Here is a 26896-nt window from a genome sequence, read left to right as displayed (position 1 = left end):
TTAGATCCTCAGCACCACCTAAAAATAAATAAAATAAAGGAGTCATGTCCACATACAACTAAAAATATTTTTTGAGAAAGTTGGGTGGGTGTTCTATAATATTTTGTTCATTTTGCATAGGTTTAAATTTTTCTGTAATAAAAATTGTTTATAAAAAGACAATGTTCGAGAGACTCAGCTCCGGGCTGTGGCCAAGCATATTGGTGGTAGGAGCGGCTGGCATCGGGGGCGTGGGGCTGAGCATCCACCCGAGTGCCGTGGGTATTGCTGCCCCACCCGCATTCCACCAGGTGGACACTCGCGGCCTCCAAGGAGCTGAGGTCAGGCTGGGCGGCGGGAACGGCGGCCCCCGTCCTGGGTCTAGCCTCTGTGAGAAGCTGAAATCCTCCACCATCATTCAAAATGCAGTGGAATGCACCACGGACTGTGTCTGGGCTGCCACACAGGACATGCATGGAACCACAGAAGACCCGTCTCTGTGGACCCGGTCAGAACATGAGGTGGCCATTGCTTTAGAATAGTGCTGAATCTAAAGGAGTTTGGGTTCAAGATCCTCAGAAGCAGTGCCTGCCCTTACCTGCTGCCGCGTCTTGCAAAGAAGAGACAGTCATCAGGTGCTCAGGTTCCCAGATAGCAGGTCCTTTGTGGTCCTGTGTCACAGAAAAAGTGACTCTTTCAGGAAAAAAGAAGACTTTGATCCTTTACAAGACAAATCTAGGAGTCTTTATCAGCGATTTAAGAAAACATTTAGGCAATATGGGAAAGTTTTGATTCCCGTGCATCTAATGACTTCTGGTGTCTGGTTTGGAGCATTTGATTATGCAGCCAGAAGAGGACTGAACGCCATTCCTGTCCTGGAGCTCCTTGGGTTACCCGACAGTGTGGTGAACACCCTGAAAAAATTCCCAGACTGGAAATGCCCCGACAGCAAAGCCATGTTTAAGATTGCAACACCTGCGCTGCACCGTGACCTTGGGAGGACTGTCCTGTACCGAGAAGTCATTGCACAGTTGTGGCTACATTACATGTTGACACCACCTCCTGTCAAGGAGTATCTGTAAAGCAGGATGGAAGAGACCAAGCACAGACTCACTGAAAAACTACAGAAACCAAAGAAAAAATTTCCTTAAGAAAAAAAAATTGGAATAGGTTGCCTTATGTAACAAATTACAGAAAGTTCCTGCAGTTGAACCCTCTGGAGACTTTGGGCAAAGATACATGCTTCTGATTATTTTTTTGTTAGGTGCCTAGATAGATGAGTTCTCTGAGGGTTAAAGAACTAAGATACCTTTTTAAAGTTTAATAGCCTACAAAAATCAGTGGGTTTTTTTTAGAGGAAGAAATGAGCCCAGTATAGGAATTGTACATCGGTAGCTGCAGGAAGCTGTGGCTACTGTCTGAGAATCCAGGGTTCTTTTCCTAGGTCTTCAAGATCTCTTGGCTTATGTTCTCCAGTGTATTCCGATTAGGCTCTTGACCTCTTAGATAACTGTGGTCCAGAGGCGGAATGCTAATACTGGGTCTTAGTCTTCATGTTGAATAACAGGAAGGTTATTAAGGTTTTAACCGTATGCAGTTCTCTGTGGAGGCAGACCTGCACCTTTGAATAGATTATTAGTCTTTCTATGAAAAAAGATATAAAGTTGCCTATTAGTTAAAATATAGATCTTATGTGAAGAAAGTGGAATAAAAATTGAGTCTTATACATAAAAACAAACAAACAAACACAATGTTAGCTCTTCAGATCTTGGTAGCCTTTGGGAGTTGGGAGAAAGCGATTTGGGGGAGGCATAAGTAGTTCTATTCACTTTGGAATAATTCATCAAGTTATAGGAATACTTTGTGCTTTTATTTCTGTATGCAAGTTATATATCAATAACATGTTTAAAGATCTTGAGTTTTTATGATGCGATTTTCCCCAGCAAAGTCAGTGACGCGCGCCAAAGGCAGGAAACCTGGCACACTGCTCTGTGAGTAGAATGACATCAGTGCCCGTGGAGCTGGGGGGATCAGGAACAACAGCTGTAGCAGAGGTTGACTTGTGCAAGGATAGCAGGCATCGCAGGTAAGACAGGAAGGCTCCAACTCAACAGCCAAAGTCTTACACTTATTTGAGAAATCATTTGCAACTTGTTCACCAAGAAATGCTGGTTTAAAGCAGTGGGTTTTGGCCTTGACTGAGCACTATAATCACCTGGAGAACTTCAAAACCACTGATGCCCAGGTCCTACTCCAGAGATTCTGATTTAACTGTTGTGTTGCAATTTAGGGTGCAGGGAATTTTAAAGGCTCCCAGGTGATCCTAATACGCATCCAGGGATGAAAGCCTCTGAGTCAGGGTTAGGATGCATTAGCTCTAAGTGATTTCATTGTGTGATGGGGACTTACCCCACTGCCACACCTCAGTTTGAGAGCTCAGGAAATAGCTTTGCCCTTTTAAAATCAAAGGACTTTTCAAGTCATACTCAGCTGTTCAATTAAATTGCAGCAGGGAGAAATGTCTTCTCAGCACTTCTATTTTTATGTCACTTGCTTTCAGAGTAACATTGTTTTGGGCACAGTTTGATTTAGCTTGTATTGAAAATCATAAATAGCCTGCAAATACCAAAAAGGTATGAAAAGAATTTTTAAACATGTGGAGTACATTATACATGTTTTCAAATTTCTCCTATGATTTAGAAATGAAAAATATATTGCTAGGGCCTTCTTGATGCCTAAGCTCAGACCTCAGTCATTTCCCTATGTCATTCCAAGTCCTTCCAAGTCACTTCAGCATTCTCTCGATTATTCCCAATGGTGGAGTTCTAGATGCACACCAATCTCAAAGGAACCCTGCTGTTCCTAAAGAAGTGTCATTTTCCAAAACCTTAGAAGACTTTCTGCAGCAAAAGGCATAATGATACTGACTGCAAAAATAACAACAATTCTTCATTCTTCCCTGTACCTGTGCTCTTTGAAATGTGATTTTACTGCTGTTCTCATTGATGAGTAGAATCTGTTTCTCCCAGATGAGATCTGGGCTGGCCTTATTTGCTCTAACCAATAGAATGCAGTGGATATGAAGTGTGCCAAAAGGTCCTGAATGCTTCTTGTTTTTTTTTTTTTTCCCCCTTCCAGAATGATGCCCTCTCCATGAGAATAATAAGCCCATGCTAGCCTGTTGGAGAATGAGATGCCCCGGAGAAGAGAATCAAGGTGCCCCAGTTGACAGCCAGCTTACTTCCAGGAATGAGCCACCTAGCCAACCAGCAGTTAGCCACACCGACCACACACATGCAAACTCACATACATACCATACCTACATGAAGGATCCCATCTGAGATCAGAGCAACAGCACAGATGGGCCAGCCTAAATGGCTGACCAGCCCGATTATAAGCTAAATAACTCTCAGGGTATGTAATACATACACTTTTATGTCTATTTTTGACAGGGTCTCAGGGTTTGATAACCTTGTTGATTACAAGTTATCTGAAAGACAGTATAATACCGTACAGTTACTGATTTCCTTTTCTTATTAAAATTGGATCTCTTGAGTAATACAGAAATGCACATAGATGTGTATACATAGGATTGTTGCTTCAACTCACATGGTACCCCACCCCACAGAAGGAAACAGACCACCACACTCTGACCACGTGGGCCCCGTGGCCCCCAAAACTCAAGGTCAATGCTGCGGACAGATTTGAAGACATGGGGTCCCCTCTTCCTTGGTCCACACCAAGCAGCAGGTGGAAAGCAGGGGTCCACTTCTGGAAATTTCCTCCTTTCTGCATTCTCCTGAGTTTCTTGGGGAGACTCTTACTTCCTCCTAGGGCCTGAGGAGAGATGTTGGTGGGAAGGGGCATTCCCCTGCCTCTGGCAGAAACATTGAGGGGGTCAGGCCCTTCATCTCCTTGAGGTTGGGGGAGTCAGAGCCCTATGCAAAGCCACTTGCCAGGTGTGGCTACTGGGCTCCTGGAATGTGGCTACTCTGAGTTGAGGCATATTGGAAACATAAAATACAGAGTGAATTTCAAAGATTTAGTAACAAAAAAAAATAAAGGATATTAAACAGTTCATTTATGATTGATCACAAGCCAGGCATGATCACATACATCTGGAATCCCTTCAGCTCAGGAGGCCAAGGCCGGAGGATTCCGAGTTTGAGAGGCCAGCCTTGGTAATTTAGTAAGACCCCATCTCAAAATAAAATACAAAGGGCTGCTGATGGCACTTCGTATGGTGCCCCTGAGCTGCATTCCCAGAACCAAAAAACAAGTGATCACACAATTATATTGTTCACATATTAAATAATATTTTGGATATACTGGATTAAATAATTATATTTTTACAATTTCACCTATTTCTTTTTATAACTGTGTTAACTTCATGTTGTTATTACAAATTCCTGAGAAGCAAAAGGAGGAAAGGTTTATTCTGGTTCATGGCTTCAGTTCACGGCAGGTTGGTCTCACTCTTTCAGGGTCTGCGGTGAGAAGAAACATGGTGAGGAGAATGTGGAGGAGGGAAGCTGCTCTTCTCAGGGTGGCCAGAAAGCAGGGAGAGAGGAAGGGGCCACAGTCCCCATAGCCCCTTCAAGGGTGGCTCCCATTGACCTAGGTCCATCCTCCCACCCTGGCCCACATCCTAAAGCTTCCACCACCTCCCAGGGGCACCACAGACTGGCCACCAAGCCTTCAGCATATGGCCCCCTGGTGGGGGCTTTAAGAGCCAAACCATAACAGTAATCTTAAGTTTCAGGTTTGATTTCAGAATAACACATGCATTTCCACATTGCAGTTACCAAATCAATGAGAAGGCACCGTCTTTGTCCTCGAGACCTTTCTAATGTTTTAAACATGCTCAGGCCATAATTTAATATGCAAAATTCTATCTGTGAACTGAAATAGAATATCATTTTTAAATATTGTGAAAGTAACATTACTTTTACTTGGGAAGTCATGAGCAGACAAAAGAGCCTCATGTCTGTTCTACAACCGTCTTATAAACACCTAAGAATATCCAATGACCATCAAGGCAAAGGCAACCAAGGACCTTCATAATTAAGTAAGCATATCAAGGACTGGCTGCAGGTCTAATTCCATTATTCATAGATTCTCTTCCCTGAAATCAGGGAAAAAGTCAAAATTAAGTTTGAAGCTCCCAGAAACCACAGGATTTTCTTTTCCTTGGTGTATCAGTCTAACATCAGAAATACCAATTGTAGGGGCACAGCTGAGAAAAAGATAACGATGAACTGAGCCTGGAGTCAAATTATACCTGCTATTCACAGGCAGCAGCATTACAAAAAAGGGGCACGACTTTCAACAATTCACTAAATCCCCAGCACGCTTAGTCCACACCAGATATTAGACTGGTCGGTGCCCCTGTGTTACTGGGGTCCAAAAGGAACTGTGCTGCATTCAGAGAAGATAGGGGCTGAGATATCAGGAAGGGAACAAAACTTGAAGAACACATTAAGTAAATCAAACTCTTCAGTGAGAGCGAGCATGATGGCCAAGGTCAGCTGACTCAAGGTCACTTCCTGCTTTTAATATTCTTAATAAAGAATATTTTCAGGGTGAGAGGCCCAGCTTGGAGATAGGAATGCTTTGATAGCTGCCCTGGAATATCCACATTGGGACAAATGTTATCACTGAAAAAATTTCAGAACTATAAATCCATGTATGTATTAATCATCACAAGGGTTTAAAGTGCAAGGAAATTTTAAAGTGTCACTTTTTTTTTCACTACTGGGGACTTAATCCACTGGTACTCTAACACTGAGCTATATCCCGGCCCTTTTTATTCTGTATTTTGAGGAAGGGTCTCCCTGAGTTGCCGAGGCTGACCTTGACCTTGCTGTCTTCCTATCCCAACCTGTCAGAGTAGCTGGATTACAGGCCCACGCCACTGCACCTGGCCTGTACTTCATTTCTTTTTTTTTTTTTTTTACACTTATTTTATTTATTTTTATGTGGTGCTAAGGATCGAACCCAGGGCCTCGCACATCTAGGCGAGCATTCTACCACTGAGCCACAACCCAGCTCCTATACTTCATTTCTTATGCCCTCCCTTTATTTAAACATCTGAAGTTCCTAAGCATGTAGTTACTTTTTATGGGAAAAAGAAACACAAAACAAACAACCTCCTACTGACATCAAGGTAAACCTTAATATTGGAAAATTAGCTTTCTCATTTTCTATTTTGTTTGTATTGTTAACTTTAAAAAAGTTGAAAAATTGAGTTCTACTTCTTCCATATTGCATTATTATTTTTTTAATTTTCCATTGTGGTAAAATGCACATGACATAAAATTTACTACCTTAACCATTTTTAAATGTTCAGTTGAACAGTTAAGGATATTCACATTGTTGTGCAACAGTCTCCAGAACTTTTTTCACTTTTGTAAATAATAATCATCATCTAAATGTAAAAAGTTACATTTTCTTCAATTGTTCATTAAAAAAAAAAAAAGCAATTTGCCCATTCTATGCTGAATATACTTCCAAGAAAGGTCCCCACCTTTCTTGGAAAAGAAGCAACAAATGTTCCCATGAGGTGGTAAGTCCCCAAAAGGCAGGGACAAGGTCATATTGTATCTCTGGTTCTTTGCATAGTCTGTCACATAGCAGGCACTTCATGGAGAGGTTGATGATTAAATGAATGAATATTCCCAACGGGCCTGAAATACAAATGCAGGGTTCTAAAGCTGTGCCCCGGTGCCGTGGACTTCCAGGCACAAGTTGCTGCTACTGGTGCACTGGCCTTTGACCCATGCCCCAGCCCCAGCTCCTGCCTGTCATAACCTCTGGGGTCTAACACCTGCTGCCCTTCCCCTTTATCCCTCCCTTCCCCTCAGAGCCTGCACCCCAGCTGAACTCGCCACCTTTACCCTGAATTTCCTGGCTCACAGTCTGCTCCTCTGCTTCAGGAAGCTCCCCTCCTTCCCTCCATCCTGCTGCTAGATCTCTCTCATTGATTGGTGTCCCCTTTTCTCGGTAAAATAACTTTTCTTCCACTCCCTGCCTCATTCACATTTATTGAGAACCAGAGTTCCGTTCTGGTGTAGCATCTCCAGTTTCAGAAAAAGTTGGTCACATTCTGAAAAAATGTGCCAACCCCTCCAGAGGTCTTGGAAGTAGACGAAGGTCCTTCAGGATCTCCAGGGAAAGCTCTGTCTTTCTTGTTTCCTTCTAATTTTTCCTTGAGCACCAGCATTCAAGATAAGAATTGAAAGAAATCATTGTGACAATCACAAAAAGGAGGGAAGTACTGACACATGCTATGACTTAGAGGAGCCCTAAAGACATTATGCTAAGTGAGAGAAGCCAGGCACACAAGCCCAGGTGGCTCCCTTACCCAAAAGTCCTGGAAAGGCAAACCTACAGAGAAAGAAAGTAGCTTACTTAGGGCTGAAAAGAGGAACAGAGGAGATAGGTAAAGGTATGGGCTCCTTTTTGAGGTGCAGAAAATGTGCTAAAATTGACTGTGGTATCAGTTATACATGTCTGCACATATACTAAAAAAATCAGAATTATATGCTTTAAATGAGCAAAAAGGAAAGGTCCATTGCTATCTTTATATAGCTGTTGCAAAATTTTAAAATTACCAATTTATACATATAAAATTATATATGTATATAAAATATACATGATGTAAATAAATACCCTGTACCTATTATCTGAAAGTAGAACTTCATCCCTACCTTGGAAGCCTTCTGCATGGCTCTTCCCAAACATAACCCCTCTGTCTTCCCACCTGGGAGAACCCATCATTCAAAGTTTAAAAAGCATTCCTTTGACTTTCTTTCTTATTTTTTACATGAAAAATATGGATTAATTTCAAAAACTTGCCAAGCAAAAAGAAGTCAGATACAAAGAGTACATGATACATGAAATTCTGGAATATGCAAAACTAACTTGTAGTGAAAAAGAAAATATCATTATTTACATGGGACCAGGTGGGTGGTGAGGGGCAGAAATGAACTTGTAGGAATGATGGAAATGTCCTATGTCTCAACTGATTAGTTTATAAGAAGTATGTATATAGATTTGTTGAAACATATTGCTCATGATTTAATGTGGGTGCATTTTATGACACACACCAAATAATTAAAAAATGTTGACTTTTAAAATGCCAAGATCAAGAAAAAGAAGACTTATTATAAAGTATAATTTCAAACACAATGAATAGTTGTACTGCAGGATCCTGAACATGGAAGGAAAATACCTAAAAATGACATTAGGGGAACAACTGACAAAATGTGACCATGGATTATAGGTTAGGTCATAGTACCATTTCAATACTAAATTTCCTGGTTTTGATCATTGTTGTATGGTTATCTAAGGCAAAAATCTTTGGAAAATATTTAAGCAAAAGAACAAGATGGCCTCAATTTACTATCAAATAATCAGTAAAGATGTGGGGAGCATATCTTAAAGTTAAGCAAAATATGAACAACTACAACTGAAAATTTGATAAAGTTTATATGGAAATTCTTTATCCTAACTATTCAGTATGTTTGAAATTATATTTTATGGCAAAATAAAAAGTTTTTAAAGATGATGTCAACTTATATATGTGAACAAAACACTGGTGTATTCCAGTTCTTGTTGTGTTATCAAAACCAGAAGACACTGAAATGATTATCTGTTTATCAGGTTCTCTAATTGGTTCTATGGATGCCTCTGAAAAGAGAAAGAATAATAGCTGAGGGCCATTAGAGAAAAGGCAAGATCTTTCCAGACCCAATTCTCCTTCCTCTTCCCCACAAAGGAACATGGCAGCTGATCTAAGTCATGATGCAAAACAACATTTTCTTCCTCTTGCAGCTTATCTCTCCCTGGTTCCATAATGGACCGAGTCCTTTTCTTCTTATCTCACATTAAAGCAGATTAAATACAGTCAATTCTCTTTTCAAAGATATAATTGCAGGTAGAGCAATCGATAATTTCTTTGTTGCAGCTAAAAATATACATGTTCTTCTCCCAGAAGACACATTCATTATTGAAAGATGAATTCCAGAAGATGTGCCGCTGTGAACCTATGGCCATTTACTTTCCTCTTCATCACATAATAATACAATCCACTAATTATTTTTACAAACCTGGAATTTTCATCATTTTTTAAAAGGATCATTCCTTATCTTGGCAAATGTGCTTCCAGTTCTTCCAGTCTTTTATGCCTATGGTGAAGGGTAACATTTTACTCTCTTACAGGATCAGTGGCCTTCACAGAACATCCTGTGTTTTGCAAAAATTTTGAAAAGAGTTCATTTTTTTTCATGACATCTGTTTTTGAGATATAATTTCTGTTCCTTTTCATGCTGAGAGGTTTTTTTTTGATACTGTCATATTCTAAATACTCATTTATCAAAAGTTGTTCCTTTAAGTAGTTACCATTTTGCATGATGTGGAACTTTTGAGTGAGGTTTCCTAGAATTTCCTGTTATTGATGTTTTTCTTGAATATACTGAAAAATCTCTATCATCAACACTGTAACTGTCATCAACAGAAGTAAACAGAAGATCCCAAGAGTCCCTGTAATGAGATGCCAGGGCTCTGAAAACTCTGCCATCGGCTTTTCCAGGCCTTTGGGTGCATCATGCCTTTTAATCCATTCTGCAATTCTGAAGGAAACTGAAGAAATTCCAGGGTTGAAATAAGTCACCTCCGGATGGCTCATCTGTATCTGTACCATGCACTGACGTAGATAGAAGGAACTTATCCCCAAATGAGTGACAAGTTGGCTTCTCCAGTCCTGGCCCCCTTAGGTTTCACAGGTTCTGTCTACGGTCAGCTGACTCCTTGGCTCTGGGCCCAAGATGAGGCTGAACATCAAGGCAAGAGGGCGTGACAAAGAAGAGCTGTTGGGCTCACGGCCTTGTTAGAGGGCAAATAGACGAGGGCGGTGGGAACAGGAGGTTAAGAGAATAATCCTATAAAATGCCCCACTGTGCTGACCCCCACATGCTTTCTTTGCCAAGAAGCAATCTGCCTGCAGCCCTACCTGGCCCTAGTGGGCAGGATATGTCACATTCCTCAGCCAATGACCTGTTATCGTCAAGGAAATGTAGACAGGAAGTAACGTTGAGAAGAGAAACCCAGGTTACTTTGAAGGGACAGACTTTTCACAGATCAGATTCTGGAAGATAAAAGTAGCCCCTCCTATTTTATGTAAAAATATGCAAAAATGTATTAGAATCCAGTTAGAACCAACTGGTCAGCATAGGCCAAGGTGACCTAAAATTGCCCTGGCAGGGGGGAATTGAAAGACTGATGTCACCCTGCTGTCAGTCAAAAGCCAAAAGATGGACCTGCATGGAACTCTCTGGAAACTTCTCTGGGATCCCCAATAAAAGTAGAGTGGAGGAGAGGCATGTTGTCCCTCTGAGAGGATCCACTCTCTCCCTTTAGAGTGTCCCCTTCCCTTTTTCCCATCCCTTCAATAAACTTATCCCTGCTACTCTGAGCAACAATAAACTTATCCCTGCTACTCTGAGCAACCATCTGAAATCCTTCTGACTTGGTCATGGGAATTGGGGTTTGAATGGGAGTCCTCACATTGCCTCAGTTTCTCAGAAAGCCCCCGCCTTTTGACAGTGGCTAGGAAGCAGAGATTTCCTGACTTTCATTACAGTTTTAATGTATGCGCACGTATCTCTAGTAGCACAGTGCTTACTTTGGTAGGGTTTCCAACTTTCTATAATTGTAGAAACTAAATAGACTTCTATTACTTGCATTTTTCATTCAACATTGTATTTTTGAGAGACTTCTGTATTTTAGTTATTCAGTTCTACTGCTAAGTTACCTCTAAATCAACTATCATAAACCTACGTTGGAAAAGATTCTTGTGAAATAATAAATACAAAGTGCTTAAGATGCCGATGGTTATTGGTGATGAGTTCTGCTCCTTCACATGTTGAAGTATAACATTAGAGAAGCCGTGGCAAGCTATAAAGCAGGGTTTATCTAAAAAGGGCTAATATAGACTTTTCCTGGGAGAAAGAAGGGGCCACAGCTGGTATCCTGGTATCCCAAGAAGTGAGGTGGTCTGCCTTTTTATATGTCTTAGGCTTCCTTTGTTCTCCATGACTAGGCCCAGGAGATGCTCAGTGGGTGGCCAAAAGGTAAGAAGCAGATGGGATGGAGGGGCCAGGCAGGAAGGGGACCCAGGGTACATTAACAACTTTTATAACTCCCTGTAGGGAAGGGCAATCCCTGGGGCAGGTGCCCTTAGCAACAGGTTAGAGCAGGGGCAGGTTTCCTTGATAAGGGTAGAGGAAGGGCTCTGAAGGCATTAACATTTCAATCCCTCTCCAACTTTCCAGATCCAAATTGACCTCCTTGATCTGATCTGACTGGATTTACCTATCTATACTGACTGCCTTACAGCAGATTCATTTTATATATATGTGTGTGTGTGTGTGTGTATGTGTGTGTGTTTATGTGTGTGTGTGTGTGTGTATATATATACACACACACACTCTAAAGATTGGCTCTGAATGTAAGGTCAGGCAGCTGTGGCCAAAAGGAGGCAGTTTTTAAAAGGCCGCTGAACGAGGCTTTATTGAGATTTCACTCCCTGGTGGGACCCTCAGACCAACAGAGTGGATATAAGGAGAAGCAGAAGTGGCGGGGCTCAACCAGACTGGAATTTTTATTGGGCTTAGGGTAGGAAAGGAGGGCTTGGGACAGGAAAGGGGGTTTTTAAGAGTCCTTTGTCCTACTGGGGTTGGTCAGGGGAGCTGGCTAAGGTCCAGGATTGGCGAGGAGACCCACTGATTGACAGGAGTTCTGTCAGTGCCTGATTGGTGTTTCTTTTCCACAGGCTTTGTTCCCCAGCCACCTCCATCCACCTGACACTGAAATGCCCCACAGGCCCATGTGTTAAAGGCTTGATTTCCAGTTTCAGAGGTAGTAGACACTTTAGGAGGTGTGGAGCCTGGTGGGAAGGAATTCAGTTATTGGGGATGTGCCCTCAAAGAGGGCTATAAGACCCTAGTATCTCTGTTTTTGCTTCCTGGCAACCATGAGGTGGGCAGCTTGTTCCCCTACATTCTCTCCACCTAGAAGTACCACTTGTCATAGGCTCAAAAGGAATAGGGCTATCATCTCCAATTCTGTAGGCCAAATTAACCTTCCCCCCTGTTTATCTCAGATATTTTGTTGTAGTAATAGAAAGCTAACACATTATTTATTATATGTTATATAATTACTAATAATTATATAAATTCTAATTACTCTGTATTTCACCAATTGAATTATGCATAAATAATTATTCAAGCTAGTAAAATATGAGTGACAGAAACCTTTGGGAAATGCTTCACTATAGATGCTTGAAGTTTCTGGATAGCTGAGAATATTAAAAATTTTTATGGACCAATGGATTTCTAAAAGTATGTTTTTAAATGTAAACAAACTAAAAGTTTAAAATTTTTCCAGCCATTTCTACATTCTCTTACAAATTTGTCACTCGTGACAGGATTTTAATAAGACTGTACAAACTATTTTGTGTTCCACTTTTAAAAAATGACTTCATGTGTACACTTCCACATATTAACATGGCCCATGTCTGTCAAATGCATCTCCAATTTTGATACTAGTCAGAGGGAAGGCAGACCAGGAGAAAGGAAATGAAGATGTCCATCTCTGAGCCTTCACCAGAAAGACTTCAGGGATCCCATATTTTTGCATGGGGCGGATCTACATTCTTCTTAGGGGCTTAGTTCATTTAAGCTGCTATAACATGGACTGAGTAGCTTATAAACAATAGAAATTTATTATTCACAGTTCTGGAGGTTGGGAAGTCCAAGATCAAGTGCTGGTAGATGGAGAGTCTGTGAGAGCCTCTTGTTCACAAACAGTGCCTTCCTGCTGTGTCCTCACAGGTAGAAGGGATAAGGCAGCTCTCTGGGCCTCTTTTATAAAGATGCTGATCCTATTCATCACTTAGGAAAGGTCCTTCTTCCACAGACTTCACATTGGTGATCAGTTCAACTTGTGAATGGCGAGGGGGCAAAACATCCAGGCCCTAGAAGAGGTCACATTTTTTGTTCCTAGTGCAGCTGTCAGCACCCGGTCCCACTCTGTTGCCTGAGGGCAGTTTGGGTCTTGTAAGCCAACACCAATTGATTTGTAGCAGCTGCCTGGGATCCTGTGCTGAAAAGGACTATGAGGTCAAGTTCAGGCTCAGCAGGAAGGAGTCCTCTGACTTCCTCAATGTCTGCTATAGATTCATTTCCACCCACTGCTGCTCCTAATTGTACTAAGATGATGTTAACAACTCCAGGTCAGGCCAGAGTTCCAATTGACATAACCTGGTGACTCTAGGTGATTCTGAGTCTGAGAACTCCCACCTTTCAGAGACACTGCACATCTCAGCCTATATTTGAAAGCATACATATATTTATAGGCACTGTACTTTGGATTTGCACTTTAACGCAGACATTAATTTATCTAAAACAATATTTTCACATCTTTAAAGAGGTGACTGTTTAAATTCTGTTTCTGTTATTTCTAATTGTGTTATGGCCCAGAAATGTGTCAAATTTTTGTCATTTTATATTTACGAAGTATACATTTTTGTTTTCAGAATATGATCAAAGACATATCTGGTTTTTTGCAAGTCTGTTGACTCAGTTTTTAGGAAAAAAAATCATTTTTTACTACTTTCTTTTGAGCATATATATACAGTTGAATTATGTGCACGCACACAGACACACACACACATATATTGGTATAATTCTTGACATTATTATTTGGTATTAAACCCAGGGGTGCTTTACTATTGAGCTATATCCCCAGCCTTATTTTTTTTTCATTTTTGAAACAGGGTCTCCCTAAGTTGCTGAGGCTGGTCTTGAACCTGTGACCCTCCTGCCTCAATCTCCTGACACTGAGATTACAGGAGTGTGCCATCATGCCTGGCTTGTTTATATTGTTTTGTAAGATTTTTTAAAATTTACTTATTATTTTTAAATTGATTTATATTAATTTATGGGGTATAGTATTATAACTAAATACATGTATGTGATGTGAAATGATAAAATCAGGGTAATCAGTATTACCATCTCCTCAAATATATTTATTTTTATGAATTAGAAACCTTCAAAATCTTCCCCCTAGTTATTTTGAACTATCCAATTTTTATAGACTATAGTTGCCCTACTGTGCTACAGAACATTAGAACTACTTTATCCACCCTCTATCCTTCTCCTAGCCTTTAGTGGTCTCCATTCTACTCTATACACCCATATGATCAACTTATTTTAGCTTCCTCAATTGAGTGAGAACATGGGTATTTCTTTCTGGGCTTGGCTTATTTCTCTTAACATAATGACTTCCAGTTCTTGCTTTTTGGGGGTTGGGGGAGTGCTGGGGATTGTCTCATGCACGGCAGGCAAGTGCTCTACCACAAAGCTACATCTCTAGCCCTCTGCCTATTTTTTCAAATGGTCCTTCTTTCTCAGTCTTTTCCTTCCATGACCAACATGCTACATTCTATGATCTAACATGTGTTCGACAGTTCAGATCGCTTTCAGCTCCCGGTAACAGAAAAATCTCATACTGAACGGCAAAGGCAAGAGATGAGGCTGAAGAGAAAAGTAGGGGCTAACTTGTCAAAACTTTTATTCTACTGCAATGAGAAGCCAGTCAAGGGACCTAAGTTGGGGAAGGAGTCAAACAGCATGTTTTTCCTGTTTTCATGAACTCACTCTGGAGGCTGAGTGCAGAATGGACTGTGTGAGGACAGGAGAGGAAATATGGAGAAGGTTAGCATGCTGTCTTTGGCAGCGGACCAGGAAGAGAGGAAGGTAGCTGAAACTGATTGTAAAATGAAGACAATGACAGGGGACAGGGGTGTGGCTCAGTGGCAGAACGCTTGCCTAGCATGTGTGAGGCACTGGGTTTGATCCTCAGCACCACACCTAACATATGCATAAAATAAAGGTCCATCAACAACTAAAACACACACACACACACACACATACATATATATGTATATACATATATGTATGTGTGTGTATATATAAATGAAGACAGTAAGAAGAGGCCATTATAAAGCAAAAATGATATATGAAATGTGAGGGAACCAAAGACGCAATGTTTAAGCATTTTATATCTTAACATGATATTGATACCTTACTTACATCTAGGTGCCATACTATGATTCAGGAAATTGGTAGTTTTTTGGTTGACTTGCTATGCCTTATAACTTTGTTATTTAAAATAATGGGAAATATATTCCTTCTCTCTCTCCCTCCCTCCCTGTCTCTCTTATATGGTACTGGACAATGAACTCAGGGGTGCTTCATTACTCAGCTACAGCCCTTCTTTTTATTTTTTATTTTATGATGCAATCTTACTAAGTTGCTCAGGCTGGCCTTGAACTTTTAATCTTCCTGCCTCCACCTCCCAAGTGATGGGATACAGGTGTACACCCAGCAGGAAATAGGTTCTTAGAGGAGTTTTTTCTTGGAGAAAAGCTGGCATTTCAGGCACATGTTACTAACAGTTATTAATGACATAAGACTTTCCAGCCTTGTCTTGGTTTTAAAATTTTAATTACTTTGTAAATTACTAAACCCTATTCTTCTAAATTCTGAGGTAAAATTAATGTTCCAGGATGAAGTATCACCAGTGTTCTGTTTTGCATTCTCCCGGTGCAGAACTGGAGGTATGGATTCTTCAATTTAAAAAGCCCAGAATCAAGGGCTGGGGCTGTGGCTCAGTGGTAGAGTGCTCGCCTAGTATGTGTGAAGCACTGGGTTCGATCCTCAGCACCACATAAAAATAAAATAAAGATATTGTGTCCACCTAAAACTAAAAAATAAATATTAAAAAAAGCACATAGTCAAAACGAACCCAACTACCACGTATAACTATAATGCTCTAGTAAAAAAGAAGCACACCGAATGTAGTACTTAAAAGTTAATCAGAAAAACTAAATGGAAAAATGACTATAGAGGTTTATCCCTGTTAGGCCAGGCGTGGTGGCGCACACCCATAATCCCAGCAGCTCGGGAGGCTGAAACAGGAAGATGGCAACTTCCAGGCCAGCCTCAGCAACTTAGCCAGAGCCTGTCTCAAAATAAAAAAACAAAAAAGGGTGGAGATGGCTTAGTGGTTAAGTGACTCTTGAGTTCAATCCCCAGTAACAAAGTAAAAAATAAAAATAAAAAGATTTTTCCCTGTAATGCCACAAAGCAACACATTTTCGAAAATGGTTCCAAGGGGATATTTAAGAAGGACTTTTAGAAGTGGCTCCAAAGGAGTCCTGTTATAGGGCAGAAAGTGTGTATTATTTTCTTACACGAACTTCCTTGACATTTTGAGAAGGACCAGTGGAAACGTTACGTCCTATTGGCTGAGTTATGGCCAAGAGGTCCACAATAGGATAACAAAATCCTGCGGACTAGACTTTGTGAGGACTCGGGAAAGTAGTGTGGGTGCTCCCCTGGCAAGTGGCTTGGAGGCTCCCCCAACTGTAAGCGGAATCTCCGACTTCGGGCCTCCCTCCTCCTCCTTCCACGGGCTGGGAACAGTCACTCCTCAGAGTCTGGGGCTCCTGAGGGAGGATTCAGGGCAGCGCGGAGTGATGGAATGGGTGAAGGGAACGTGGCTTTGGAAAGGTGAGTGCCAGGCTCCTAGGAACCGACTATTTCCATTTGAGAGCAAATTTACAGTTTCGAGTACCTATCGGGAGTTTAAGCGCGCGCTTCTCGCCACTTCAGAAACTGCAGACACCCGCGCTACTCCGGTGGCAGGGACCAGTCACTGCGCGTGCCCCGGGGGGGCGTGGCGAAGAGGAGGGGCGTGGCAAAGAGAAGGGGCGTGGCGTCCCAAGCTCTTCAGAGACGCCGAGCACCCGGAATCGCAGACAGCATGGCCACGCTGCGCAGACTGCGAGAGGCGCCCCGGCACTTACTGGTCTGCGAGAAATCCAACTTCAGCCACGACAAGTCGCGCCACCGGCACCTCGTGGAGACGCACTATCATAATTACAGGGTGAGTTAGGTTCCTGCGGGCAGTCAGTTTTGGAAAGAGAGGCTCTTTCTCAGCTTTGCAAGGCGGGGCTACCGACGCACTCGCAGGGGCGGGGAGAGGGCGTGTCCTTCGTTGGGCATGCTGGGAGTCGTAGTCTCTTCGCTTCTCGGCCCGGTTGCTTGCAGGGCTACAGGACTTCAACTCCCAGCATGCGTCGGGTGCAGGGCGGTGCGCAGCCCTAGAGGGACGGACTGGGAGGAATGCGCCTCCCCAAAGCGTCGGTGCTGCTCTCCCCAAATCTGCTCCGCCCCACGCGGAGTGTTAAGAGAGCTTGTGAAGAGCCAGGCGGGAACGAGGGAGGGAGGAGAGAACGAAGGCTGCCACGAGCTTGTCTCCCTCCCCTAAATCGTAGCTTGATTTTCTCTTGCGCCTGTGTGCCTCGGGGTCCTTGGAGAGCTTCGTGCTCAGTTTTTCTAAACTGCTTGAAGGAGCTGGTTTGATACTCGAAAAACTCCAAATAAACCCTGGAGATACTAAGGGTTTAAATAAGCATCTTACATTTTAAATTAATCGGCCTGATTGATTTCTCGGTGACATTAAGTGACGACCTAATCCCTCGGAAGAGGCTGGCGTTTGAGCTCTAAGGGAGGGATTTTCAAGATATGAGCGCTTGGGCAACATTTGAAACCGCTCGGTTTTAATATTTCTGCTTTGGTTGAAACGCGCATCACAGACAGTAGTCAGGGATATATACCTTAATTCGTCGGTGACGGTTGTATTTCTCTGTCTAGAAAATGGAAACATCCAGGAGCACTTCTGCTTCTGTGTAGCCTCTTAATAATTGAATGTCCCTAAATTTCTTAGTCACCCAGAAACAGTTAGTTCCTTTGATTTCAGGATGATACTAGGGCAAACAAATCTAGGGACGTTCAATTATATTTCTTTAAAAATAATGAGAAGAAAAAGATAAAATACATTGCTCATCTGCAAAAGATAAAAAATGGGAATAAGATCTTTTCATTAAAATGTTTTTGTTCAGTCTCTTTCCTGTACTCTAGGTTTGAGTGCAGAAATACAAAACTTAAATTGTTACATTTTTCTTTGCCTAAGACTGGTAGGTTAACTTAAGAGGCTTGTTTAGTATGTTTATCTAATAACTTTCAGTGAAACTTGTAGTGAGCAATTTTCATATTTTTTTCTTAAAAAACTTATGTTAATCTTCATGAAAATAAGACCTTGTTTATATTACACATTCCAATAGGTTTCATTTCTCATTCCTGAATGTGGAATGCTATCAAAAGAACTGAAAAACCTGGTCACGGACACTGGACCGTATTACTTTGTGAAGAATTTACCTCTTCATGAATTAATTACACATGAATTTATCCACACTTTTGTAAAGAAAGGTAAGAAAAAACATGTAATGTCTGTGAACAGGGCAAGATGAGGAACTTATGGGGAACAGTACCAGGTTCTCTTGTTTTAAACAGATCCATGGGGATATTTCCTGGGGTCACATGCATGCATCACTCCCCATCCCTCAGCATTCTCATCCTACTGTTTCCTCTGTCCTCTTCGGGTGGTGGTTACTGATTACATTTGTCCCCAGGTCCTGGATGAGAATGTTATAACATAAGGGTGTCTGTCAGTTTACAACAAAGATTCATGGAGAGAAGAGCCTGGTGATCTGTGTTCAGATGCACTGCTGTTGGATGGGTGGCTGCAAAGTACTAACACTTCCAGCTATCCCCATAGCAGCTGTTTCAGAAGGTCCGTCTCCTGATGAAGCCACAGTTGCTGCTCACAGGGCCAGATGCTCCTTGTGGTTCAGTGTTGTCTTTTAGATTTTTGTGTCCCTGAATCTTCTCTGTTTACCCCATTCCCAGCTGTATCTTCTGGAATGGCTGGTTTGTTCTGGTAGTTTCCTGGAGCCATTGGTTTAAATTGTGTTTCAGAATGTCTTTTGGGATTTTGCTGACACCTAGTAAGTCACTGCACCTGGCTATGGACTTATCTTGTTGTAGCCCCTACAATTGTCCTCTCCGCTAGAGTGGGCAAAAATTCTCCCTGTGAAGAATTCTAGTTATTTGTACACTCTCATCTGACTCTGCTGGAGCTACTTATGACACTGAACATCTTACCTTTGTTTTGAAGCCTGATACTATTTTATTAATGGTGGGAACACTTATTGTAGCAATAAGTATTTTAATATATCTTACCAAATTAAACAATAGTTAACACTTTTAACACTTTTAAATATCTTACCAAATTTAACAACAGCTAGCAATACCTCTGTGAAGCAGGCCTATGGTCCCCTTTTAACAGATGGGGGAAAGGCTTAGTAGCCTTTGAATATTGACCTAAAATTCTAGTCTTGTACTTTGTGACTTTCTGCTGGTAACCCCAAAGATACATCTTTCATTCTGAATCCATTTTCTGCCTAATGATAGTGAACTTGCAAAAATAGGCCCTTAACAGTGGGGGATGGGGCTGTGGGTGAAATAGCTGGAACTTTGGCCTTCTTTATGTTCCAAATTACCTGTGGCACATGTTGGGTTTATGGAGTGAACGAAAGCAGTGGTAGGTACTGATTGTTACTTACCTGAAGGCTTTGTTGTCATGTGAGAATCATCTACCAACATTTTACAGATATAATTTCTTCTTTTGTCTTAATTTCTCCTCTTCTAGGTTCGTGCTATGCACTAACATACAATACAAATATTGATGAAGATAATACTGTTGCCCTGCTTCCAAATGGTAACACTCATTTTCTTCTTTCTTTAATTATAAAAGAAATACATATAAAACCAATAACCAAAAAAATCAGATCATGTACATCTATACAAGCAAAGTAAAGGTTCTCCCTCCCTCTAAACTCACTCCTTTTCTTGAAGGAACTACTAACATTTTGGTATTTATTCTTCCAGAGATTTTCTATGAATTTATAAACACATATAAATGTTCTTTCTTTTAAAACATAAATTGTATCATACATTATTTCTCAGTGTTCTCTTTTCCCAAGCTACAGATCATAGACATCTCTCCATATCAGTGCAATATACTTATGACCACATTTTTTTAAAATTGAATTTTCCAAGCTGGGCACAATGGCTCACACCTGTAATTCCAGCAGCTCGGCAGGCTGAAGTAGGAGGATCGTAAGTTCAAAGTCTGCCTCAGCAAAAGTGTGGCACTTAGCAACTCAGTGTCCTAACTAAAATACAAAATAGGGCTGGGAGTGTGACTCAGTGGTCGAGTGCCCCTGAGTTGAGTCCCTGGTACCCACCTCCCAAAAATTGAATTTTCCAAACATTTATTGAATATGCAATAGAATATATTGCATATATTCTAGGTTCCTAAATTTTAACTCACAATTTTTAATGTCTTAAAGATATTAGAAATAATGTATATGCCATGATTTAACTGTTCCTTCTTTAATAGAAATTTAGATTGTTTCTAGTTTCATTATTATAATATCCTTATGTGTATACATGTATAAATAATATCCAGATATTATAAATAAGGTCATTGTGTGCAGTTTATTACATTGATATCTAGCTGCTTAATCGTCTTTCATTCTTAGAGAACGTAAGTCATGTTTTTAGCATCTCTTTCATGGAAACTATTTGATTTATAGGGAAGTTAATTTTATCACTGGATAAAGATACTTATGAAGAAACTGGACTTCAGGGTCATCCATCTCAGTATTCTGGCAGAAAAATTATGAAATTTAGTAAGTATTATGTAATATCCCATCAGTTTGTAACAAGTCAGGAATCTTCCTGAAGCAATTAGATTTAAACATTTAAATTGCCTCTGATCTCTTTGTTCAGAAAACCATAGCTCCTTCTTGTGTTTAAAATCTCTGATTCAAGGAGTGATGGGTTGAGTTTCACTGAGGATAAGATGAAGCTATTAAGTCTGTTGCATTTCTCTTCAGCTGAGGGCTACATTTTATCAAGATCATAGAATTGGGCAGTCCATTAGACAAGTATGTTATAGGTCAAAAATCCAAAGAAGTCAATCCAAGATAAGAGTTTATGACTTAATGAAGAGTTTCCTTTAATTTCACCAGATCTTTACAGTTACTAGTAGAAATTTACATTTCTAAAGAGATATAGTTCTTCTGACAGTATCTGGTGTGGACATCAGTAGTTAAAACTGCCACATCCATAAGTGGATTAGAGTTGACCTTTTGAGGACTTCTGCCATTGGTCTTTGACAGAGGAAAAATATGAATTAAAACGTGTTGTGGAGGCTGGGACCGGGGCTCAGAGGTAGAGCACTTGCCTTGCACATGTAAGGCACTGGGTTTGATCCTCAGCACTACATAAAAATAAATAAATAAAATAAAGGTATTGTGTCCATCTACAAATATATATTGCATTGTTATAGTTCTCAATGCTAGAAATGCCCACTGAAGGAATTTTTTTTTGACTTGGTACAATAAAGGGAGTACCAAAAGAATAAAGTGATTTTTACTATTTATAAAGCTTCCAAAATATTAGACTTTTTAATATTACACTTTCTCCACAGTGCAAGATATGTATATTTGAATGAATATATTTCTGTTTCCATTTTTAAGTTGTTTCCATTGATTTGATGGATTTATCCTTTAACCTGAATTCTAAGAAGTATGAAAGAATATGTTGGTCCTTCAAAGAAAAGAAGCCAATGAAATTCGATTTTCTTTTGGCTTGGCATCATACAGGTATGAAGAATAAGTTAGGTAATATACAGCAATTTTGAAATCTAACTGTTAATATAAGAGGAGTAGTGAAAGATTGAATATTGATTTATTCCTATGATTAAAGAATATTTATACATAAATGTATAAACATTATTAGGGAAATTGCTTTAGCCCTCTGCCATCTCTGAGGACAATAGCTTAAGGTAATCTAGACCTCTTAGCCATCTACCTCAATCTTCTTGGGTTATATGTAGATTCAGAGATCTTGAGAGTGGTTCAGAGCAGCTTTATCTATTTCTCCCCTTCCTTCCCTCCCATTCCCTCAAACAGCCTTGGCTAGAATATTTTAAATTAACACTAATTATAATTATATATATGATCTGCTCTTTCATTATTGCAGGATAATAGCTCAGGCATACCATTACATGTCAGATTCAGTTTGTTGTGACTTTTAATTGATTGGAATACTAAATTTAGTTCAAAATTTGATGTTCATCAAATATGTTAATCTGCTCCCAACTGCCACCCTGCCACATACACTGCTGCTTTAAGAAGTATATCTTTGGCCCATTACATAATTACAGTGACTCAAATCATTAAGAATTATAAAAGCATAGTACGCTCATTCAGAGGCTAAGGAAGCACGTCGGTCCCTTTTGGAAATAGGTCCATGTATCTGCTCTTCATGGGAAGTTCCTGGTCACTGGGTTGCCCAAGTTGCTCCCATGACTTCTGGTTCTGTAATTCTTTGGCACTTGTCATATAAAAATGGGCAGAGGGACTTACTGAAGTTTCAGTCACTTGAAGTCTTCTATGAGGATTCCCTATACAATAGGTTCTGGATGTGTTCCTAAGACTCCTATTTCAGAATTTCTCAGGAACTGTGAAAAGTCTGAGATTTTACCCTACTGGCAGAACATGAGACTCCTGGGTCAGAGACAAAAAAAAAAAACTTGATTCCTCATAGCAATAAGAGTAGCCAGAAAGTGTTAGATTCTCAGAAAGACAAAAGTTAATTAGGAGGGAAGGGGAGAGGGAGATAGGAGGGGGCTTATTAGGGGAATTGGTTCATGCAGTCACAGAGGCTGAGAAGTCCCATGATAGACCGTCTGTAAGCTGAAGACACAAGGATGCCAGTCCAAAAAAAAGAGGCCTCAGGACTAAGCAAGCTGACAGTATCATTCTCAATCCAAAGCCAAAGGCCTGTGAACCTGGGGGGCCTACCAGTTCTGGCGTGTGGAGTTCCCAGGCCAGAGAAGCTGGATGTCCCAGTTAAAGGAAAGAGTGAATTTGCCTGTCTTCTGCCTTTTTGTTCTGTCTGGGCCCCTCAGCCAATTGAATGGTGCCCACCCACACTGAGGGTGGATCTTCCCTACTTAGTCCACTGACTCACATGCCATTTTCCTCTGGAAGCACCCTCACAGACACATCTATAAATAATACTTTACCAGTAAGTTGACACCTAAAATTAACTATCACACAGAGAATCAGCATTTGCACCCTTTCACCGAGTCCTAGCACCCATAGGATGACATAAAGTTGATCCAGTAATGCTTGCGCATGCAGTGGGTTACATTACAGGAGAGGAACCCAGTTACAGGAGAGGAACCCAGAGCTTAAGGAACTCAAACCTTTTATGATGAGCAGTAAGCCTGCTGATCTCTGCCCAGAGATAAGGGAGCAAGACTTTTTTTTCATTATACTGGATGGTAAGCAAGCCTATCTATCCTTTGCTCTGGAGGGGGTCCCTATTTCTGTATTCGAAGGCTGCAAGCTACATAAACATCTCTAAAAAAATACATTGGGTTACTGGGTGTTCAACGGCAAGCTTGAATGAGATTCTGTCATCGTTTACTTTCTCTTCTGTTTCCTGTACAGAGATTGTGTAAACATGCTCTCTGTCTGTAGTGTTCACTGTTACTCAGACATAAGGAATGCTTTGGGGTCTGTGTCTTAAATTGAAATTTTCTTATTAGAATAAACGATGAGACTAATTTGGATCCAATCTGAAAGTGTACATTTACAGAAAAGTGTGAACGATGGTGAATGTTCACAGAATTGGAGCACAAGGAGCTGAAAGCAACTTGAAATGGTTTTGATTTGAATGCAGCTTTGCACAGCCTCCATTTTTACTTCCATTTGCCTGTTTCCCATAACTCAAAAGAGAGTGGGGTTGTTTCAGGGATTCAGTGAATGTTTTTACATATTCATGTGGCCTTATGTGGTGTGTTTTAAGGTGCAGAAGAATCAGCGATGTTGTCATTCTTTTCTAAATACCAAATTCAGGAGCATCAGCCCAAAGTATCAATGAGCACATTGAGCGATCTCCAGTGCCCAGTGCTACAGAGCGGTGAGCTCAGGGGAGAGCCCGAGACGTCCTGCAGTGCCCTAGAGCTCTTGGACTGGCTTGGAGGTGTCTTCTGTAATGCAGACCTGTGCGTATCTGAACTCCGTGGGTCTGGTGGGGGTCTGCTTGTTGCATGTTTTTAATAGCAGTTTAATACTTTGGATTTGATTATGTAGTGGCTAAAAATATGTTATCTTTTTTTTTCTTTGTGGCAGAAATAACGAGCCTGATAATTTCATATCGAACTTTTGCTGTCCCCAACCAAGCACAGTGGTGGCCCAAGCTCATTTGTGTACAATCACTGGTTTCATACTTCCAGAGAAGATCTCTGTCCTACTGGAACAGCTGTGGTAAGAACTCTGTCTTCTCTATCGTGCGTGTTGGTGCCGTGGTGTCATGGTGAGAACAGTGCTGGTGTTCCCCAGGCAGGGCCCTGCACACACCTTTCCTCTTTTTTCATTGCTTGGGCTGAAAGTATAGTGACTTCATCATCTTAAATGGCGTAATTAAAATGCTCTTAGGGAAATGTTACTACCAAGTGGTTAAATGCTTCTGGAAAACAAACTGCTCATTTTCCTGGTTCTGCCTCCCTGGGCCATTTTTTGGTGCAGTCCAAGTTATATGACTTAAAAACACAGTAACATTCTGTGTGACAAATTATGATCTATTTTAAGTATTGCAATTCTGCAAAATCTCTCATTCAAAAATGGAGTGGAAAAGAGCTGATCATTTCTGAATCCAAATCATATCTGAGATGTGTTCCAGTCTAAAATTCTGTGAATCACTAGGCATTAATAAGATTCTAAGTATTTTATAGAATAGTATAGGTTTTTTTTCATTTGGGATGTACTGTATTAATAAAATGTATACATTGTGTCTGATATGAGGACGCTCACATCCCTAGTGAAATTTGAACATAATCCTCTTTATAATAATAAAGCTTATAATAATATAATATTATATTCAATAATATAATATTTAATATTATAATAATATTCACGCTTATAACCCTTTGTATAATGACAACATTTCTGAAATCAACATTCTCTAGCATTCTGTTCTTCTCAGTCTTTTTTAAAAAAATTTTTTAGTTGTAGATGGACACAATATCTCTATTTTATTTATATATAGACTTTTTTATGTGGTGCTGAGGATCAAACCCAGTGTCCCATGCATGTGAGGCAAAGTGCTCAACCACTGCGCTAAAACCCCAGTCTACTTTTAAAATGTCTAAGATGTAAATCTTCAGGGTTTTCCTTTTTAAATCAAACATCCTTTTTCACACTTACTAGTTTAGGACTTTGATTTTCTTTAATAAGAAGGTTGGGTTTTAAAAATCTGGTGAATTATTCTGCATTGTTTCAGTGAACAGAGATGGAGAACAGCACTCTTGATGGGAGAGAAACTATACACTGTGTGGTGTTTTTTGTTCTTTTAATCTTAAATGATCTTCCAGAATAGGGATTGGAACTGATGGAGTTTTGTTTTATGCACTGTGTATTAGTTGAACTTCATGAAATTCACAATATAGCATCAGGAATTTAATTGCATCTAATTTTTATAAATTAAAGCAAAAGTCTAAGCTTCCTTAGAAATTAGAAATACTACTTATGCTGAGTCAATTGTTTTTAAATGTGGACATTCCTGAATCTCCCTGTTTGCTAAGAGTTCTCTTTCTTTTTCAGTCACTACTTTGATGAACCAAAGTTAGCTCCATGGGTTACATTATCGGTCCAAGGCTTTGCAGACAGCCCGGTTTCATGGAGAGAAAATGAACATGGTTTTTGGAAAGGAGGAGAACATTTATACAACTTCGTGATTTTTAATAATCAGGACTATTGGCTTCAGATGGCTGTTGGGGCAAATGATAATTGTCCACCATAAAAAATCCAAAATCATGTTTGTTTATATTTATGCTTGTTTTCAGATTTCTTCATTTTGTGTGTGTGTGTGTTGTTTTTTGTGGTACTGGGATTGGATCCAGGGTGCTCTATCATTGAACTACATCTCCAGCCCTTTTTATTTTTTATTTTGAATCAGCATCTCACTAAGACTGGTTTTGAACTTGAAATCTCCTTCCTCAGCCTCTTGAGTAGCTGGGATTACAGAAGTGCATACACAAACACAGCTTCATATTTCTTAATTGAAAAAGAATGTGTGACCACTCAGGTCTGTATAATGACAACATTTCTCAAATCAACATTCTCTAGCACTCTGTTCTGGAATGGGATCCATCTGTGACAACAGCTGGGCTGGTCATCCAGCCCGTCAGTCGAAGTTGATTTCTCCCATCAATAAGCACAGGTTTGTGGCTTACTGTCTAGAAGAGCAGGCTGGAATGGTAGGAAGCAGGGGAGTTGGACAGTTGGGCAAGGTGTATCTGTTACTCATTACAACTTTTTCACATAACAAAAAGAAATCCTGTATCATCCTTACAAGGGTTATTCCTTATCATCAGAGCTATTCACATATGAACTTCATGAAATTCTCTCACCAGCCCTCTGAGAAGACTGAGGCAGAGTGTAAGTAAGCTACCAAGGTAGTGCTGGTGGTAGACCTGAGATCTGATCTCGGGTCAGCCTGGCTCCTTGTGTGTGTTCTCACGCTCTCTGGAGCAGGAGGAGATCTGTGGATGTAGAAAGTAGTAGAGGACAAATTGAAAGGATTTTATTTCCAGCAACATCGCTGATAGGGACCAGCTGAAAACAGCAAAAACTCCCAAAATACATAAGAAGAACCATTTTTTTAAAGTCGATGAGTTTGTAAGAGTTCTCAAAAGCAGATTTTTCTCTCCCAGTGCTGGGGTTTGAACCCAGGGCCTTGCTAGGCAAGCTGCCTTATCTCTGAGCCATGTCCCAAGCCCTAGGTTGTTTTGTTTTTTGATTTGT

General features: G+C 40.5%; 1 protein-coding gene and 1 pseudogene across 2 annotated transcripts; both read left to right on the top strand.

The window, feature by feature from the left end:
* The first annotated feature begins 258 nt into the window (after positions 1-258).
* Positions 259-1130, top strand: LOC107149371 (annotated as a pseudogene).
* A 15677-nt stretch (positions 1131-16807) lies between these two features.
* On the top strand, positions 16808-25922 carry Rpp40 (ribonuclease P/MRP subunit p40). 2 transcript variants are annotated; one of them, XM_015493977.2, is made up of 8 exons: positions 16809-16992; positions 18233-18377; positions 19660-19728; positions 20609-20704; positions 21557-21682; positions 23898-24096; positions 24224-24358; positions 25694-25922. In XM_015493977.2, the coding sequence occupies exons 1-8, from the start codon at positions 16870-16872 to the stop codon at positions 25890-25892; spliced, it is 1092 nt and encodes a 363-aa protein (XP_015349463.1). In that variant the 5' UTR covers positions 16809-16869; the 3' UTR covers positions 25893-25922. The 2 variants fall into 2 exon arrangements, with proteins under 2 accessions (XP_048655686.1, XP_015349463.1); XM_048799729.1 differs by lacking the exon at positions 21557-21682 and having other exon boundaries at positions 16808-16992.
* Positions 25923-26896: the final 974 nt, after the last annotated feature.

The sequence above is a fragment of the Marmota marmota genome, unplaced genomic scaffold, assembly GCF_001458135.2.
Source record: "Marmota marmota marmota unplaced genomic scaffold, marMar, whole genome shotgun sequence".
NCBI lineage: Eukaryota > Metazoa > Chordata > Mammalia > Rodentia > Sciuridae > Marmota > Marmota marmota.
This window is presented reverse-complemented; position numbering and strand designations above follow the sequence as displayed.

Coding starts and splice junctions, on each gene's coding strand:
- Rpp40 (XM_015493977.2), top strand. CDS start 16,870: ATGGCCACGCTGCGCAGACTGCGAGAGGCGCCCCGGCACTTACTGGTC. Junction 18,378..19,659: donor CCACACTTTTGTAAAGAAAG/GTAAGAAAAAAC, acceptor CTCCTCTTCTAG/GTTCGTGCTATGCACTAACA. Junction 24,359..25,693: donor GTCCTACTGGAACAGCTGTG/GTAAGAACTCTG, acceptor TTTCTTTTTCAG/TCACTACTTTGATGAACCAA.